The 15,248-nt window shown below is 33.8% G+C and overlaps 2 protein-coding genes across 2 annotated transcripts; both read right to left on the bottom strand.

Annotated features, from left to right (window-relative positions):
* Nucleotides 1-1,960: 1,960 nt before the first annotated feature.
* On the bottom strand, nucleotides 1,961-3,124 carry LOC148585037 (uncharacterized). Its single transcript, XM_088517662.1, has 2 exons — nucleotides 2,605-3,124; nucleotides 1,961-2,295 (listed from the first exon to the last, which is right to left on the bottom strand). The coding sequence occupies exons 1-2, from the start codon at nucleotides 3,122-3,124 to the stop codon at nucleotides 1,961-1,963; spliced, it is 855 nt and encodes a 284-aa protein (XP_088373788.1).
* Nucleotides 3,125-5,005: 1,881 nt separating this feature from the next.
* On the bottom strand, nucleotides 5,006-14,787 carry LOC132161696 (cuscuta receptor 1-like). Its single transcript, XM_088517826.1, has 5 exons — nucleotides 14,384-14,787; nucleotides 9,639-9,805; nucleotides 7,523-7,666; nucleotides 6,475-7,284; nucleotides 5,006-6,333 (listed from the first exon to the last, which is right to left on the bottom strand). The coding sequence occupies exons 1-5, from the start codon at nucleotides 14,776-14,778 to the stop codon at nucleotides 5,072-5,074; spliced, it is 2,778 nt and encodes a 925-aa protein (XP_088373952.1). The 5' UTR covers nucleotides 14,779-14,787; the 3' UTR covers nucleotides 5,006-5,071.
* Nucleotides 14,788-15,248: the final 461 nt, after the last annotated feature.

The raw sequence follows: 15,248 nt of genomic DNA, 5'->3' as shown, positions 1-15,248 counted from the left end.
TCGAAGGTTCCTGGACGCAATTACCGAAGCAAAAGCAAGCTTTTCTATTTGCACATACCTTTCTTCGGCATCGTGTAACGCTTGGCTGATGAAATAAACCGACTTCTGAACTCCTTCTTCTTCTCGCATTAGAGCTGCACTGACTGCAGTTGGGGATACAACTAAATACAAGTATAATGTTTCTCCAAGAACAGTTCGGCTAAGCAGGGGCGGACTGACCAGATATTTTTTGAGTTGCTCGAATGCTTGTTCACATTCCTCAGACCATTCAAATGCTTTTCTCAAAATTTTAAAAAAAGGAAGACATTTATCCGTAGACCGAGAGATGAATTTGTTCAAAGCCGTAATTCTGCCAGTCAATTGTTGGACCTGCTTTGTATTCTTTGGAGACTGCATATCTAACACCGCTTTAATCTACTCGGGATTGGCTTCAATTCCTCGGTTTGACACCATATAACCGAGGAACTTCCCAGATGAAACTCCGAACGCACATTTCGTAGGATTCAGTTTCATTTTGAATCGTTTCAATGTCATGAATGCTTCTTGTTAATCCGCCACATGATTCACCTGCAGCTTGCTTTTGACCAGCATATCATCGACATAAACCTCCATACTCTTCTCGATTTGTTTTTGAAACATCTTATTTACTAGTCTTTGGTAGGTAGCACTGGCATTTTTCAAACCGAAAGGCATGACTTTGTAGCAATATAAGCCTCGGTCAGTGATAAATGCTGTTTTATCCTGATCAGATGGGTGCATGAAGATCTGATTGTAGCCATAAAATGCATCCATGAAGCTTAGCAACTCATATCCGGTTGTTGAATCCACCAATGAACTAATATGTGGCAGTGGAAAACTATCTTTTGGGCAAGCCTTGTTAAGATCGGTGAAGTCCAAGCACATACTCCATTTCCTATTGGATTTCTTGACCATGACCACATTGGCCAACCAATCGGGATAATATACTTCTTCAATAAATTGGGCTTTGAGCAATTTCTCTACCTCCTCGGCAATTGCCATGTTCTTCTTAGGAGCAAACTTTATTCGCTTTTGTTTTACTGGCTTCACTTTTGGATTGATATTCAACTGATGAACAATATCTTTTGGATCAATCCCTGGTATGTCATCAGGAGACCATGTGAAAACTTCAAGGTTCTCTTGAAGGAACCGAATAAGAACTTCCCTAATTGCTGAAGTTAATTGAGATCCGATCTTAACGACTTTTCCTTCTGCTAGCAGTATATCAACCAATGGCTCGGCCGGTTCTCTTTTCAACTGAACCTTCTTTTCACTACCCACATTACCGACCGTTAGTAGTGCCGACTCTGCAGGTCTTTTCAGAGATGTATTATAACATCTTCTGAACAACCTGATCACCCTTAGCCTCACAGACCCCTTCAATTGTTAGGAATTTCATTTTCAAATGATAGGTAGAAGTCACAGCCTTCAGTTGGTTCAGAGCTGGACAATGGATGATCACATTGTAAGCTGATGGTCGGTCGATTACCAGAAAATCTACCATAATAGTGGATTATTTATGAGCAATTCTTGCGGTAACCGGAAGAGAAAACATCCCAATGGGTTGAACACGCTCCCCTGCAAATCCCACCAATGGTGATATAAAAGGTTTTAACTTCTGCCGATCAATACCCAATTGTTGAAAAACTGACCAATACAAAATATCTGCCGAACTTCCATTATCCACCAAGACTCGGTGAACAGCGTGATTAGCCATCGTCAAGGTTATCACCAATGCATCATCATGAGGCATTGAAATTTCTTTTGCATCCTCCTCTGAAAATGCCAGGATAATTGGGTCTTGTTTTTGTACTTTGGAAAGGTTTCCAAGAAAAAAGACCTCTTCCATTTTTGCTTGTTTAACATAGGCCTTCCTTGCTGAACTAGATTCCCCTCCACCAGCCAATCCTCCTGAGATTGTTCGGATCTCCCCAACAATGGTTTAATTCTGAGGGCTTTGTATATTGCTCTGAAGAATCCTCAGTTCATCACGTCTTTGCTTCTGATTACGCAAGTTGTCATTGTTCGGTCCTGAGCTCTGTCCTGACCGATGACTTTGACCGCCTTGAGGATTTTTCTCTTTACCCTTCTCTTCGGATACAAACTTCAATAACTTTCCATTTCTTAGAAATTTTTCAATTTCAAACCGAAGACTTATACAATCCTCAGTATAGTGCCCATGATCATTATGATATTCGCAAAACTTCTGAGTGGTGCAATTTTCGGGAAGAGAATTGAATATGCATCTTTCCAGGCCATCTGAAGCTCGGATCCTTCCTGACCTCCATGAACACCTTATAAACAATTGTATTTAGAGGTGTCCACCCCACATATTGTTGTTGTTGATTCTGCCTAGGTGGTAGTTCAATATTCTTTTCTAGGGTTCTCACATTCTGATGATCTCTCTTCTTCTTCATTTTCTTCTCAACGAGAATCTTCGGTGTTGCTCTAGCTGAATCAGAGACAGGCTTACTCCCTTCTTCTTTGGACTTCATCAAAGCTAAAATAGTTTCTTCTTGGTTAATGAACTCTTCAGCTTTGTTGGTGAATTGTCGAAGAGTTCCCAAAATCGGTTTTCGGGCTAACTAGCCACTAATGATCCATCGGCTTTTATGCCATGCATCAAAGATGAAAGAACAATTTGTTCATTCGGACTTTCCACCGTCAACTTCTCCCAATTAAACCGTAACATATAATCTTTCAAAGACTCGGTTTTTCCTTGTATGAGAGATAGTAAGTATGCTGGATTTTTCTTCCTCTTCAGAACTGCAAGGAATTGACACAGAAATTGTTGCCCAAGAGAATCAAAACTATCAACAGATTTAGGACTCAAGCCTCCGAACCACTCTTTAGTAACCCCTTTCATAGTTAATGGGAAAGCTCGGCAAGCTATTTCGTCTGGAGTGTCGTGAAGAATGATATGAGCTTGGAAACTTTCCATGTGATCAAAAGGATCTCCGCTCCCATCATACTTGTCGACTCGAGGCATCTTAAATTTGTCAGGAAGAGGAAAACTCTTTACCTGATCAGTAAAAGGCAGATTGGTATGCTGCATAAGATCCTCAGTTGCAGACCAATTTTCGCCATTTTCGATTAACAAAGCCATCTTTTTGTACTTTTCTTTTAGATCTTGAACATCTTTATTTACAATGACCTCCGCAAGGTTTACATGGTGTGACCGACCATGATGAGAATGGCTCTGCCGAGATTGGCTATGATGAGATTTGACATGGCTAGATTTACCATGGCGAGATTTACTACTTTGACGTGTATCTTTACCGGATCTCCCTCGGTGAGAGCCCTCTTTGGTTCAAACAGTATGATGGCTTCCTTGTATCGAACTTTCAGCGTCTTGTCGGGTTGATTGCTGTCTAGCTAACGATGGAGGTTCCCTGAGCGCTTCTTCTCACCTTTCTTCTCGCACTGGATCTTCTCTAGGAGGTAACCTAGAGACCATTTCTTCATTCTGTTTCTTCATGGCTTCAATAGATTCGGCTATTCGTTTCATGAAACCTTCTAATAACGCTGTTTGAGGATTCAGCTCGTGTGATGTTCCAGGAATATCAGCTTGAACATTTGGGACGGGGTGTGGAGGTGTATCAGGGCGTGGGGGGTGTGTTCACCATATCGGAATTTTGAGATTAGTAAGAACTGATAAAAATCGAGTTCCCACAGACAGCGCCAAACTGTTTACACAGTTTGCCGAATGATGACGTGGGATGGACCTCGTAAATAGTTGGTATCTGCTAGAATCACTAGGCTACAAAATAACAAGGAAAAGGATCAAAGCTGCCGGCGTTGTCCGGCGGGGGATAGCTCCGATGCCTAAATTAGTCACTGTGTTTAAGAGAAACATAACTTCGAATATGATGGGTAAGATAACAATAATCAGGGATATTCAGTTAAGGAGAAGGAAAAAAGAAGTTACAAAAATCTGAGAGGGGACCCCCCTTTTATAGGCATCAGGTTGTACCTGTTTACTGGACACTGTGAACTTTACCGAGGATCCACGTGTCAAATAATATATTGAAGAGTGATGAATAAAATATCACGTAGGCATATCTAATGTTTTGACAGTAATCCTCGGTAGTCTACTTAAGACTCGGCTAACCGAGTCTTTGAACCTAGTGTTATGTATGCCTAACTTAGATAAGTATAAACTTACCGAGTATAAATATGGTGAACAGTAAAAATGACCGAGCTTTAGTGATGGGCCGGCAGATCGTTTTACCGAGCCTAACATAGCTGATCCGTGATCCAACATTTTCTATTATACCTTGACAATTAAAATTTGATAAAACAATTTTAGCATGATATATAATTCAGACTCACTCGGGACACACTTCCATATTAATCAAATTCAATAGAAAAAACCAAGTATAAAAATTTATAAATAATTGCTTATAAATGAATATTTATAATTATCCTATCATTGTTAAAGAGGTGTAAGCATATGCTTTGACATAGTATTCTAAAAACTCAAAATAAGTGAACACCAAGAAAAAAAAAAAAAAAAAAACAAAAAAAACAAAACAAAACTCAAAATAAGGGAGGGCTTATTTGAATCTCAATCTCTGATAATTAATACCTTATTAAATATACCCAGCCTGAAATTATAATAAGTTCATACAAAATTAGATATCTACATAAAAATCTGAATTTGACCGGAATATAATTTAGGTTTAGAATCTTTAATCAGAACCCAATTACCATCCGTCTCTCCATACTTTTCCGTTGAAGGGTAGACCAAGACAGGTAACACCATAAATCATACCCCATGTAATTCTTAATTTTATGACCAAAGAGAACAATAAGGCACAAGGAAATCCAACAATCACATGTTTAGCAACAAAAGGTTCCTATAAGTTTATTCATACTATTAGTAATGTTTCTATATATATGAAATGAGAAGAATTATAATACAGAAGAAACCAAATGTAAATGAACACCTTGTCTCATATTAGAGCACAATAACCATTATTCATAATCAAGTGTATGGCTAGCTATAATCACCACCACCAAATATGTCCTTGGAATCTGAATATATCTAAAGTTACAGACCGTTTGACAATCTTTTCAAGGTATCAAAAAGAGGATAATAACACCGGTACTTCAAATCCTCAATTAAATTGGAGCATTGTTGTTGCCAATAAGGATGAAAATAGAGAAGACATGCTACACCCAAGAAGAAAATAATATAAGATCCGATAAAGCTTGCAAAGAAGACCTGATGATCTACTTCATACCATTTCCCTTCACTTGCATTTGAATATTTTGTTGGTGATGGATGTGACTCGTCCTCTCTAGTGCAGCTATTATCTAATGGATCTCCACAAAGAAACGGATTTTCTTCATAACAACTCTTCTCAAATGTTCCAAACTGTGCTTTCATGTCTGGAACTTTACCCGATAAGTTGTTGCAAGCCACATTGAACACTTCTAGAAAGTTTAGAGCAATCAATGCTGGAGGAATTTCTCCATTCAAATTGTTGAGAGAAAGGTCTAAACTCTCCAACTGGGCCAAATTTGAGAATGTTTGTGAAATGGAAACTGTCAACTGATTGTAAGACAAGTTCAATGCATGAATTAAAGATAGCTCTCCTAGTTCCTGTGGGATTCTACCTGTTAGCTTGTTGCATGACAAATCCAATCCAGACATGTAATTTAGGATATCACCACTGTAGGAGTTAGACCTATATTTTGTTATAAGATCAACCTCAACTTGTTGACTATATTCCATATCTATGTCATAGGGTTCACCTTCCCATTCTAAGAGCCATTGGAGTGTGGACCCTATATTGATGAACCGGAATCGAAGAAGACATATGTTATATACAAGATCAGTAACAAGTATCATTCCAAATGATATGTTGTGAAAGCAATATGGTATTGTCCCAGAAAGAGAGTTCATGGAAAGATCCATTATGCCTATCTTTTTTAACAAACACAGCTGATTCGGAATTATACCCCTGAAATTGTTGCCCTTCAACAAAAGGATTCTTAAGTTAGAAAGTGCACCGATTTCATTTGGGATGCCGCCAAAAAATTTGTTACCTTTAAGGTCCAATGTCAAAAGAGATGATGAATTGAAAACAGCTTTTGGTATTGGTCCTGTAAGTTTGTTTCCTTGCAAAAGTAGGTGCTCAACATGTTGTAGATTCAAACAAGAAGGTAACGATCTTGAAAGTGAGTTGTGAGAAAGGTCTAAAAATTCAAGTGAATCTAGTTCACAAGGAATACGACCTCGAAAAGAATTTTTTCTCATGATTAGAGTCCTCAAATTTGTCATATTTCCTATCCCTTCAGGAATTGTTCCTGACATGTTGTTGCTAATATCGAATGACTCTTGATTAGTCCATTGCAAGGATACAACTGGTAGAGTACCTGTATACTGATCGTTGTTTGATTTCAGACTGTATAAAGATTCCAGCTTGAAGTGGTTTGAGAAAAGTTCACCATTAAAGCGATTATTGCATAACTTCAAAACTCTCAATGAGGTGCAATTGGCAATCAATTCTATTTGTACCTCTCCCAAGAAATTATTAAATGACAAGTCCAAATACTCCAAATGACTCATCTCACCAATTAAGGACAAAGGATAACCTTCAAAATGATTTTGGGAAAGATTTAAAGATGTTAAGTTTGGAGTTGTCTTTCCAATATTTGCTTGAAGTTGCCCACCTAAGTAATTGTGAGAGACATCTATAAACAAAATACTTGTGTAGCGATCTAGTGACCAATGAAATGTACCCATGAAAGAATTATTCTGAAGATTTAACACTCGTAATCTTATATTGTTTTCAACCAACCAAATGAGGAAGCTTCCTTTCAACTTGTTGTGAGACAAATCAATTATTTCCAATTCGCGCTGGGCAAAGAGAAACTCAGGAATATTTCCTATGAGCTTGTTCAAATTACAGTTAGATAGTACAAGGGCTGTTAACTGAAACAAGAGGTCCCAGCCCCGAGATTTTTCAGTTTCTATCTCAAACTTGTTGTTTTCACTCACTAATTGAATGACCTTAAGCTTAGAGTGATTAGCAAATATGTTGAATTGGAGTAGACCATCAAAATGATAACTGAGATCAATGTACTCAAGTGATGTGGGGCTGGCTATCAGATATGAAGAGATGTTTCCAACGAATAGATTGGAAGATATATCTAACAATCTAAGAGATGTCATATTGTTTAGGCATGTTGGAAGGATCCCTTCAAAGAAATTATCATTAAGTTCTAACTCTTCAAGCTTCTTCAGTGCGCATAGCTCTGTCAAAAGGAATAATATGAGAAACGACTATCCTAATTATGTTCCACTCTAAGAAGCAACAAGAAAAATCAGGTTTTAAATACTAGATTTTTAAAAACAAAAAGTTAATGGTCAATTGTTGAGCTAAATCAGCCATGGTCCTTCACCTTTTATCACATTTTTAATCAATTGTAGATAACTAATTACATAGGTAAGACTAACAAATTATGAACACTTGATTTTATAATCGATTCTTACCTTTAGGTAAAGTGCCATTGAGCTGATTGTTAGCTAATGATATAGCCTTCAAAGAAGAAAGTGCTCCGATATATGGAGAAATACTTCTACTGAAAGAATTGTACCTCAAATCTAAAATCTCCAGCCAACTGAAATTAGACAAACCTGCCATTAGTGAAGAGAGATAAAGTGTCAACAAAATCTTCAAAATGTCATACCGACTGATAATAAATAGAAATTATATTTCAGTTGCAACTTATTTTAGCTCTGAAAATAGATGACCAAATTTTTTACTCGTGACTGGTTGGCGTTCATCAAGTAGATTATTAGCATGAATTAGGAGTCCTAGTCCTAATTAATCAGTCATGTACTTGGATAATTTAAGAGTCCTACTTGCATCAATAATTCTCTTTGGAACCTATCAGTATTGCTCATCTATTAAAAGAGGAGACTATATATTAATGAAGAAGTATGCTTGAGAAAATTTTCTCATTGTGTTTGTCCAAAGGTCTAAGTTTCCTTACAAATCTACTCTGTTAGTAGTGGCTGGGGTTCACATTAAGTGGTATCAAAGTGAGCTAGGTTGATTGTTTTCTATAGCAATCACTAACATTCAAAGCGATGGTGACCTAGAAACTCTATAAGCTAATTGCCGCAAGTATGCTCAAGTGCGGCAGAGGCAAGGTTTGGCTTGCCTCTAAGCTTTTTATAGGCAATTCTAGGCAGAACATCATGGAACCAAGATCCTTTGGATGGGAAGAATGCGTGTACATGAAGGCAAGGCATTTTCTCCGTAAGTACAGAGAATCAAAGTGAACTCATAATGGTCAAACACCATAGACGAACCAAAAAAAGAAAAAAATAGAGTTTGTTCTTGTTCTTGTTTTGTTTGGCTAAATAAAATTTTCTTAAAAGAAAATTTCTTAAAAGAAAATAAAATTTTAATTGAAAAAAAAACTATAATAAAAAATCAAAATTTCGTGCAAGTTCTTTCTATACTAATCCAACCTTACTCAATATATTTTAGTATTTAATCAAAATTTAATTTTTTTGGGGTATATTTGGAAGAATGACAAAAAAGTGGCTTAATTGCAACACAATTGTGGTTTGATATATCTAAGTGTAACCCTTGTCAATTTGTGCGACTTTTTTTTAAAAAAATGACTTAGTTCAGGGGGCTTAAGCATATAGAGAAATGATAAACGTACAACTTTTTGACATAATTTTGGCCCAATTTTTCTCTTATGTAGTCAATTTTTTTTTTTTTTAAAGAATAAAAATAAATAAATAAATTTCTGAAGCAACATCCTATGTGGTCTTTTTTTAATTTGGCAATTTTTTTTTAATAAAAAAAATGGTCTTTTTCTTCATAATATGAAGAAAATATTATTATTTTTTTAAAAAATATCAAATAAAAAAAGGACCAAATAGAATGTTATTGCTTCAGAATTTTTTTTTTAAAAAATAAAAAATAAGAGAAAAGTTATGTCAAAGTTATGCCAAAAAAATTGTGCCTTTATCCTGCGTCTAATATATATATATATATATATATATATATATATTCTACTATCTAGAGTCTTATGAGAACTATGTAAAAGAGGGAAGAAGATATTAGATATTAGATGACATGGCATTCGCCGATGGAAAAGAGATATTCCGAACATGTTCGGAATGAAGTGTGCATTGCTATTGCGGTACACCTTGAAGTAATCCTTACAATCTTACAGTACTGCATGGCGGATGTTCTTTTACATGATTCAAATTTAAATTTTGTTTCATACGCCTTATGTTGCATTTTCTACTCGTATTTTTAATATTTTTAGTCTTTTTTTAAAAAAAAATTATTGTACACATGTTATATTTTGATTGCATTGACATGGCACATTAATAAATTATGTCAACTTTTCTAACGCCACTAATTTATTTTTTTGGCTTTTCACATGGAGCAAAAACACATTTATCCCTCAAACTTAAATCTCTCTCTCATTACCTTGGATTGTTAGGGAGCCATTGAGACTATTCCAACTTAAATCCAACTTCTAAGCTGATAATTTTGCATAAAACATAACATAGAAAATTTCTAACATAAATCGAACTGGTAACAGTTTCTATCAAGTAATATGAAAGATCAACAGACCTTGGCCAGGAAATGACTCTTCCATCGCATTCCAATTAAGAATGAAAATCTTAAGGGATTTGACTCCACTCAATGATTCTATGATGCTTCTCTTGAAATTGTTGATACTAAGATCTAAAGTCTCTAGGTTCTTCAATCTTGACAAGCTTTCAAAACGTGTAGTAAATCTATTAAAAAAAAAAAAAACTATCCAATTCGCAGATAGAGAGAGAGGAGTTTGTCAACTTTTCTAACAGATAACCCACATAGACCAACTTTATTTAGGTCTAATAGCCATTATCTGGGTGCTTAAGTTATATATTTAAGGGATTTTGTTCCAAACTTCAATTTGTTTTCTCAAAAAACAATTCCCCCTTAACTAATTTTTAAATTTTCCATTATTTTTATTTTATTGAAATTAAATTCAAATTTTCAAAGGTCTTTTGCCTCCTTATAGGAGGACATATGTTTTGAAATTGGGAGGCAAAATTGAAAAACGGAATATCAAGGGTCTAAGAATAGTTTATTTTAAAAAAAAATTCAGACTTTTTCTAAATAAGTAAATAATTTAAAAATCTTGCTTTTTATTGCCTTGACGGTGAGTGAGATATAATTTTTATAATTATATTAATGTCTAAATTCAAACGAAGAAGAATATAGTGTAATTTCTTAATATTTCGTGCGGGGAAGAAATCTATATAAAATTCTTTAAAACCTAATGGTGTACAAGGGGAGGTTACTAACCGCTAAGTGCATAACCGCTTTTGTAGGCGGTTGAAAAAAATCATTAACTGTCTAAGGTGAGGCAGTTGCAGTTTTAAGGGTAAGCAGAGCAGAGGTGGTTAAATCGCTAACTACCTACCCTTATATATTTTATATATATAAAATGAAAATAATAATATACAATACGATATCATTTTGGTGCATTTGATATGGGGTATTCATTTTGAGTTTAATGAAATTGATCTTTATTCATCAAAATAATAACAACAACAACTACTACAAAAACAACAATAACAATAACAACAATAATAATAACAATAATAATAATGAGCTTTTTTACATTTTGAAGCCTTTCAATTATTTAAAAAAATTCCCAAAACCATCTAAAATAGGTCCTAAAATGAGGCTTAAGGAAGGCTCAACACACAAAAATATGTCCAAAATAGTCATTTCAAAACACAGTTATACGATGTGATCAATAATTGTATAAGGCAATTGCAGTTAGCAATTAGAGACAATAACTACTAATCGCAATGGCTTCTATAACTCGACTAAAACCTTTGAGGAGTTAATAAATTTGAAAAAAAAAAAAACAAAAACAAAAACAAAAGACTCAGAGAATTGAATGTGCATCGGGCAAATTTTGAGTTGAACCATAGAAACGAAACAAGCAATTATATACAAATGTGAAAGATAGGTGTAAAGTGGTCGCGAATGAAAATTTCAAAATTATGAATAAATGTGTGGTTTAGAGTTTTGAGAAATAGATTATTAATTTTTTGGGTTAAATACCTTATTCATCCATGTGGTGTAACTTCTTTATTGTTTGATCCATATGGTTTATATGTTTTCACAGGAGGTCCATCTGATTTGCTTAAAGAAAAATATGATCCCTCTGTCAAAATTTTATCCAAAATTTGATGGAACGTCACGTTAGCACCAATCACGGTTTGACAAGTGTCCATATAATTAATTAAAAAAATAATAATTTTTAAAAAAAATAAAAAAAATACTAAAAAAAAATTAAAAAATTAATTTTAATTAATTAATTTTTTTTTAAAAAAAAATTGGGCTTGGCTGGCCAGTGGCCACCCCCTTTGCCCATGGGGGTGGTTCAGCCACCCCCAAGGGCCAATTGAAGAAAAAAAAAAAAAAGTGCCGAAAAACTCTTGGGGGTGGTCGAACCACCCACATGGCCAAAGGCGGTGGCCAGCCACCCCCAAATGACGACCAGCCGCAATTTTTATTTTTATTTTTAAATTTAATTAAATATAATTTTTTAATGTTTTTAAGTGTTTTTAATTTTTTTTAAAATTATTATTTTTTAATTTAATTATATGGACACGTGTCAAACCGTGATTGGTGCTAACATGACGTTCCGTCAAATTGTGGACAAAATTTTAATGGAGAGACCATTTACATCTTTAGGCAAACTAGAGGAGCCTCCTGTAATAAAAAGTAAATCATAAGAGCCAAAAAATAAAGAAGTTAAACCACATGGGTGAATAAGATATTTAACCCTAATTTTTTAAAAAATAATTAATCACCGTCAAGGTAAGCAAAAAAAAAAAAAACGAGGTAAAAAATATTAGTCTTTACTTCTAGAAAATTTCACAGAGTCTGTTAATATTCTACATCAACACCTTTATTAAGAATGTGACACATATCTCTTATAATAAAAAATAAAAAAAAAAATAAAAAATTACTTAAAAACAGTCTTAATCAAAATTTTGAGAAAAACCCTTCTTGAGTTTTGAAAAATGATTAAAAACTTCCTGGGTAAGCAAAATAAAAAGCCATGGGTTAGGAAATTCAACATCAGTAAAATTAACCTCCTTAATTTTTCAATCGTTATTTCCGACGGAATTCCAATTTGATTGCCTTTTAGATTATTCGATCCAAGTGTACTATTATCAAACAACTCTATTTTTACTTTTATTTTTTTTTATGGAAAATTCACATTTTTATTTTCATATTTGAAGATGATATTGAATCATCAAAGCTCCACGTAGTCACATTCTGATTCTAATTGGTGCTGATGTAGCATATTAATAAATTTTGTCACTTTTTTTAATGGCACAAACTTTTTTTTTTTTTTTTTTTTTTTTTGTGGCTTACAACAAAGAGTAATTAATTACTTTTTAAAATTGAGAAAGCTATTTGTCAAAACTTCAAACTAAAGAAACCAAAAATACATTTATCTCTCAAACTTAAAAAGGTTTCTCTCTCATTACCATGGATTGTTAGGGAGCCATTGAGACTATTCCAAATTAAATTCAACTTCTCCATGTTTTCAAAAGCCGATAATTCGGCCTAAAACAGAACATAGAAAATTAAATATGATTGGAAATTTTTATAGAGTAATACGAGAGATCAACATACCTCTGACCGGAAATGATCCTTCTATTGAATTTGTAGCAAGATTCAGATTCTTAAGTGGACTTAACTGCACTCAATGCTTTTATGATGTTTATGTTGAAATTGTGGTCACTGAGATCTAAGGTCTCTAGGTTCTTTAAAATTAAAAATAAGACATTGATATTTTTAAAATACTTATATAATAAATATTTATATTAATTAATAAAAAATTAATTTAAAATCCTTTTTCTAGCCTTTTGAGATTTAAAATTATTAATCAAATTTTCATGTTTAAGTTTCGTGAGTATATTATTTTCAATAGATAATATGGTTAATCCACTTTATCTTTTTGGTAATATAGTCAAATATAATTAGAATTTAATTAAGTTGTGTACTAAGAACAACCACACAATGATGATAAGCCATCAGAACTTGTAGTAACGACCAACTAAAATCAATAGCGTCTAATTGTAAGTATAATATTAAAAAAATTAAAGAATTATATAACTAAAAGGAAAAAAAAAATACAAAAAGAAAGTGAGTCATGTCATGCTTTAATTAGTTTGGAATCTTTTAAGATTTTAAATATGCTACATTATTTTATTTTAGTTTTTCAAACCCTCATAACATGTCAAATGGCCTCCTCTCATTTTATTTTTCTTGAGGTCTTTCACTTAATATTTTTTTTCCCTCAATTTGCTCCCTCTTGGAGTGGAATTTTTTCAAGCACTATAAAATTCACAGACAACAACATGAGTAAAATGTTGTGCAATTAATAGTTACAACCAAGCCATTACATTTATCTAATGTGATGCTTAACCATTCAGAGTCAGACCGGCAATGTGTATACTCCAATTTTAAAAAGCTTAAAGAGTTTTACTACATAACCCAGAAATTGAGCTAAAGCACAATATATTTAAGGGAAAGAGTTTTCTTCCAAACTGGGTTGGAGAAACTTTCTTCAACGTAGTCTATAAAAATGACATGTATTCTTTTTTTTTTAATAACATGTGAGATGCACATGAGTTTTTAATATTATTTATTTCAACTGTCCCTACTATTAAAAAAACCTGTGCATCTCACATGTTCAAATGACACATGTCATTTTTATAGATTGAGTTAGAGGAAGTTCATCCAACCCAGTTTGAAAGAAAACTCTGTTCCATATTTAAGACGATATAAAATGAGCTATTCAAAATAAGAATCATTTAAAATGATTTTATGGTTTATATCAATTGCTTAATTCTAATATATATATATATATATATATAATCCAATTTTTTTATCTTTTCTCTGCTAATACATTGACAATTTAATTTTGATAATTAGTTTTAGCATGATATATAATTCAGAATCACGCTGGACTTAATTAGTAATCAAAATCAACAGGAAAAACCAATTATAAAACTTAATAAATAAATATTTATAATTATATTATCATTGTTAAAGAGTCCTAGGCCGACCAGCTCCTATAATTCTAAATTTTATAACCAAAGAGAATAAAAGAGCTCAAGGAAATCTTTTCATTTTTTGTTTCTTTTAGGTGGAGGGAAAGACTAAAGTCTGAAGACGTTGAAATGGCATCTTTCCAACGTACCATCATATAATTCTGTTTTTTTGTTTCCCTTTTTGGTAAGGAGGGGGTTGGTGTGTACGAGAAAGGAAAAGCAGGGGCGGGGGAGAACATACCTTCACTGGGTAGGCAATCACCAATTGCATTGCTGCTCAGATTAGGACTTCTCAGCTCCTTGAAAGGCACTAACAGGGACACGTTTAGCAAGCAATGGTACGTGTTATCCATATTGTAATCAGGATCTTGGTTTAGGTTGAAGAGGGAAACTTCAATCACGTGAGCTGTGGTGGAGTTGCACGTGATTCCCTCCCAGTCACAACAATCACTCTTCACGTCGCCGATCCATGAGGGAAGAACATCTGCATGAATAATTTTGGATTTCAGAAACGCCTTCAATTCAAGCAGAGCAATCCGCTCTTCATGGAAGCAGGCTGTGTGATCATGAAATTGAAGAAACACAAGTAAACCCCACAACAAGCCTTTCACAAAAGTACTAGGCCACTCCATTCTCAAATATTGTTTCCTTTGTAATTGTAGTGCACACTTACGGGAAAGGGCTCTCTTAATTATATAGAGAAGTTTTGACGTTTGTGTCCAAAAATGTCTTTTCTAATGTGTAGGCCAGGGGCGTGTCTATCCTATTAGTTATTGTACACTACAATCTATTAATATAACATGGTTGATAAGGAGAATTTAATTATCCAAATTTAAATATTTAATTTTGAATGTTTAATGTGAAAACCAAGATAGGCGTAGATAGTAGAGCCTTGGTAAATTTAAAAGCCAAATTATAAATGATTTTTTTTTTTCTTTCTTTTTTCTAACAAAAGACTTACATTACATGAGGTGAGTTCTTCGCACATGAGAGAAATTCATAGGTATCACTTGGTAACTATTTTGAGGGTAGAAGATATTAGATTAATTTACAATAGCAGTTTGACGTGGAGTGAGGGCCGTTGTGTAATCTAAACCGGTGT

This window comes from Corylus avellana, chromosome 6 (assembly GCF_965113065.1).
Source record: "Corylus avellana chromosome 6, dhCorAvel1.hap1.2, whole genome shotgun sequence".
Lineage (NCBI taxonomy): Eukaryota > Viridiplantae > Streptophyta > Magnoliopsida > Fagales > Betulaceae > Corylus > Corylus avellana.
The sequence above is the reverse complement of the archived record's forward strand: the minus strand, read 5'-3'. Positions and strand labels throughout refer to the sequence as shown.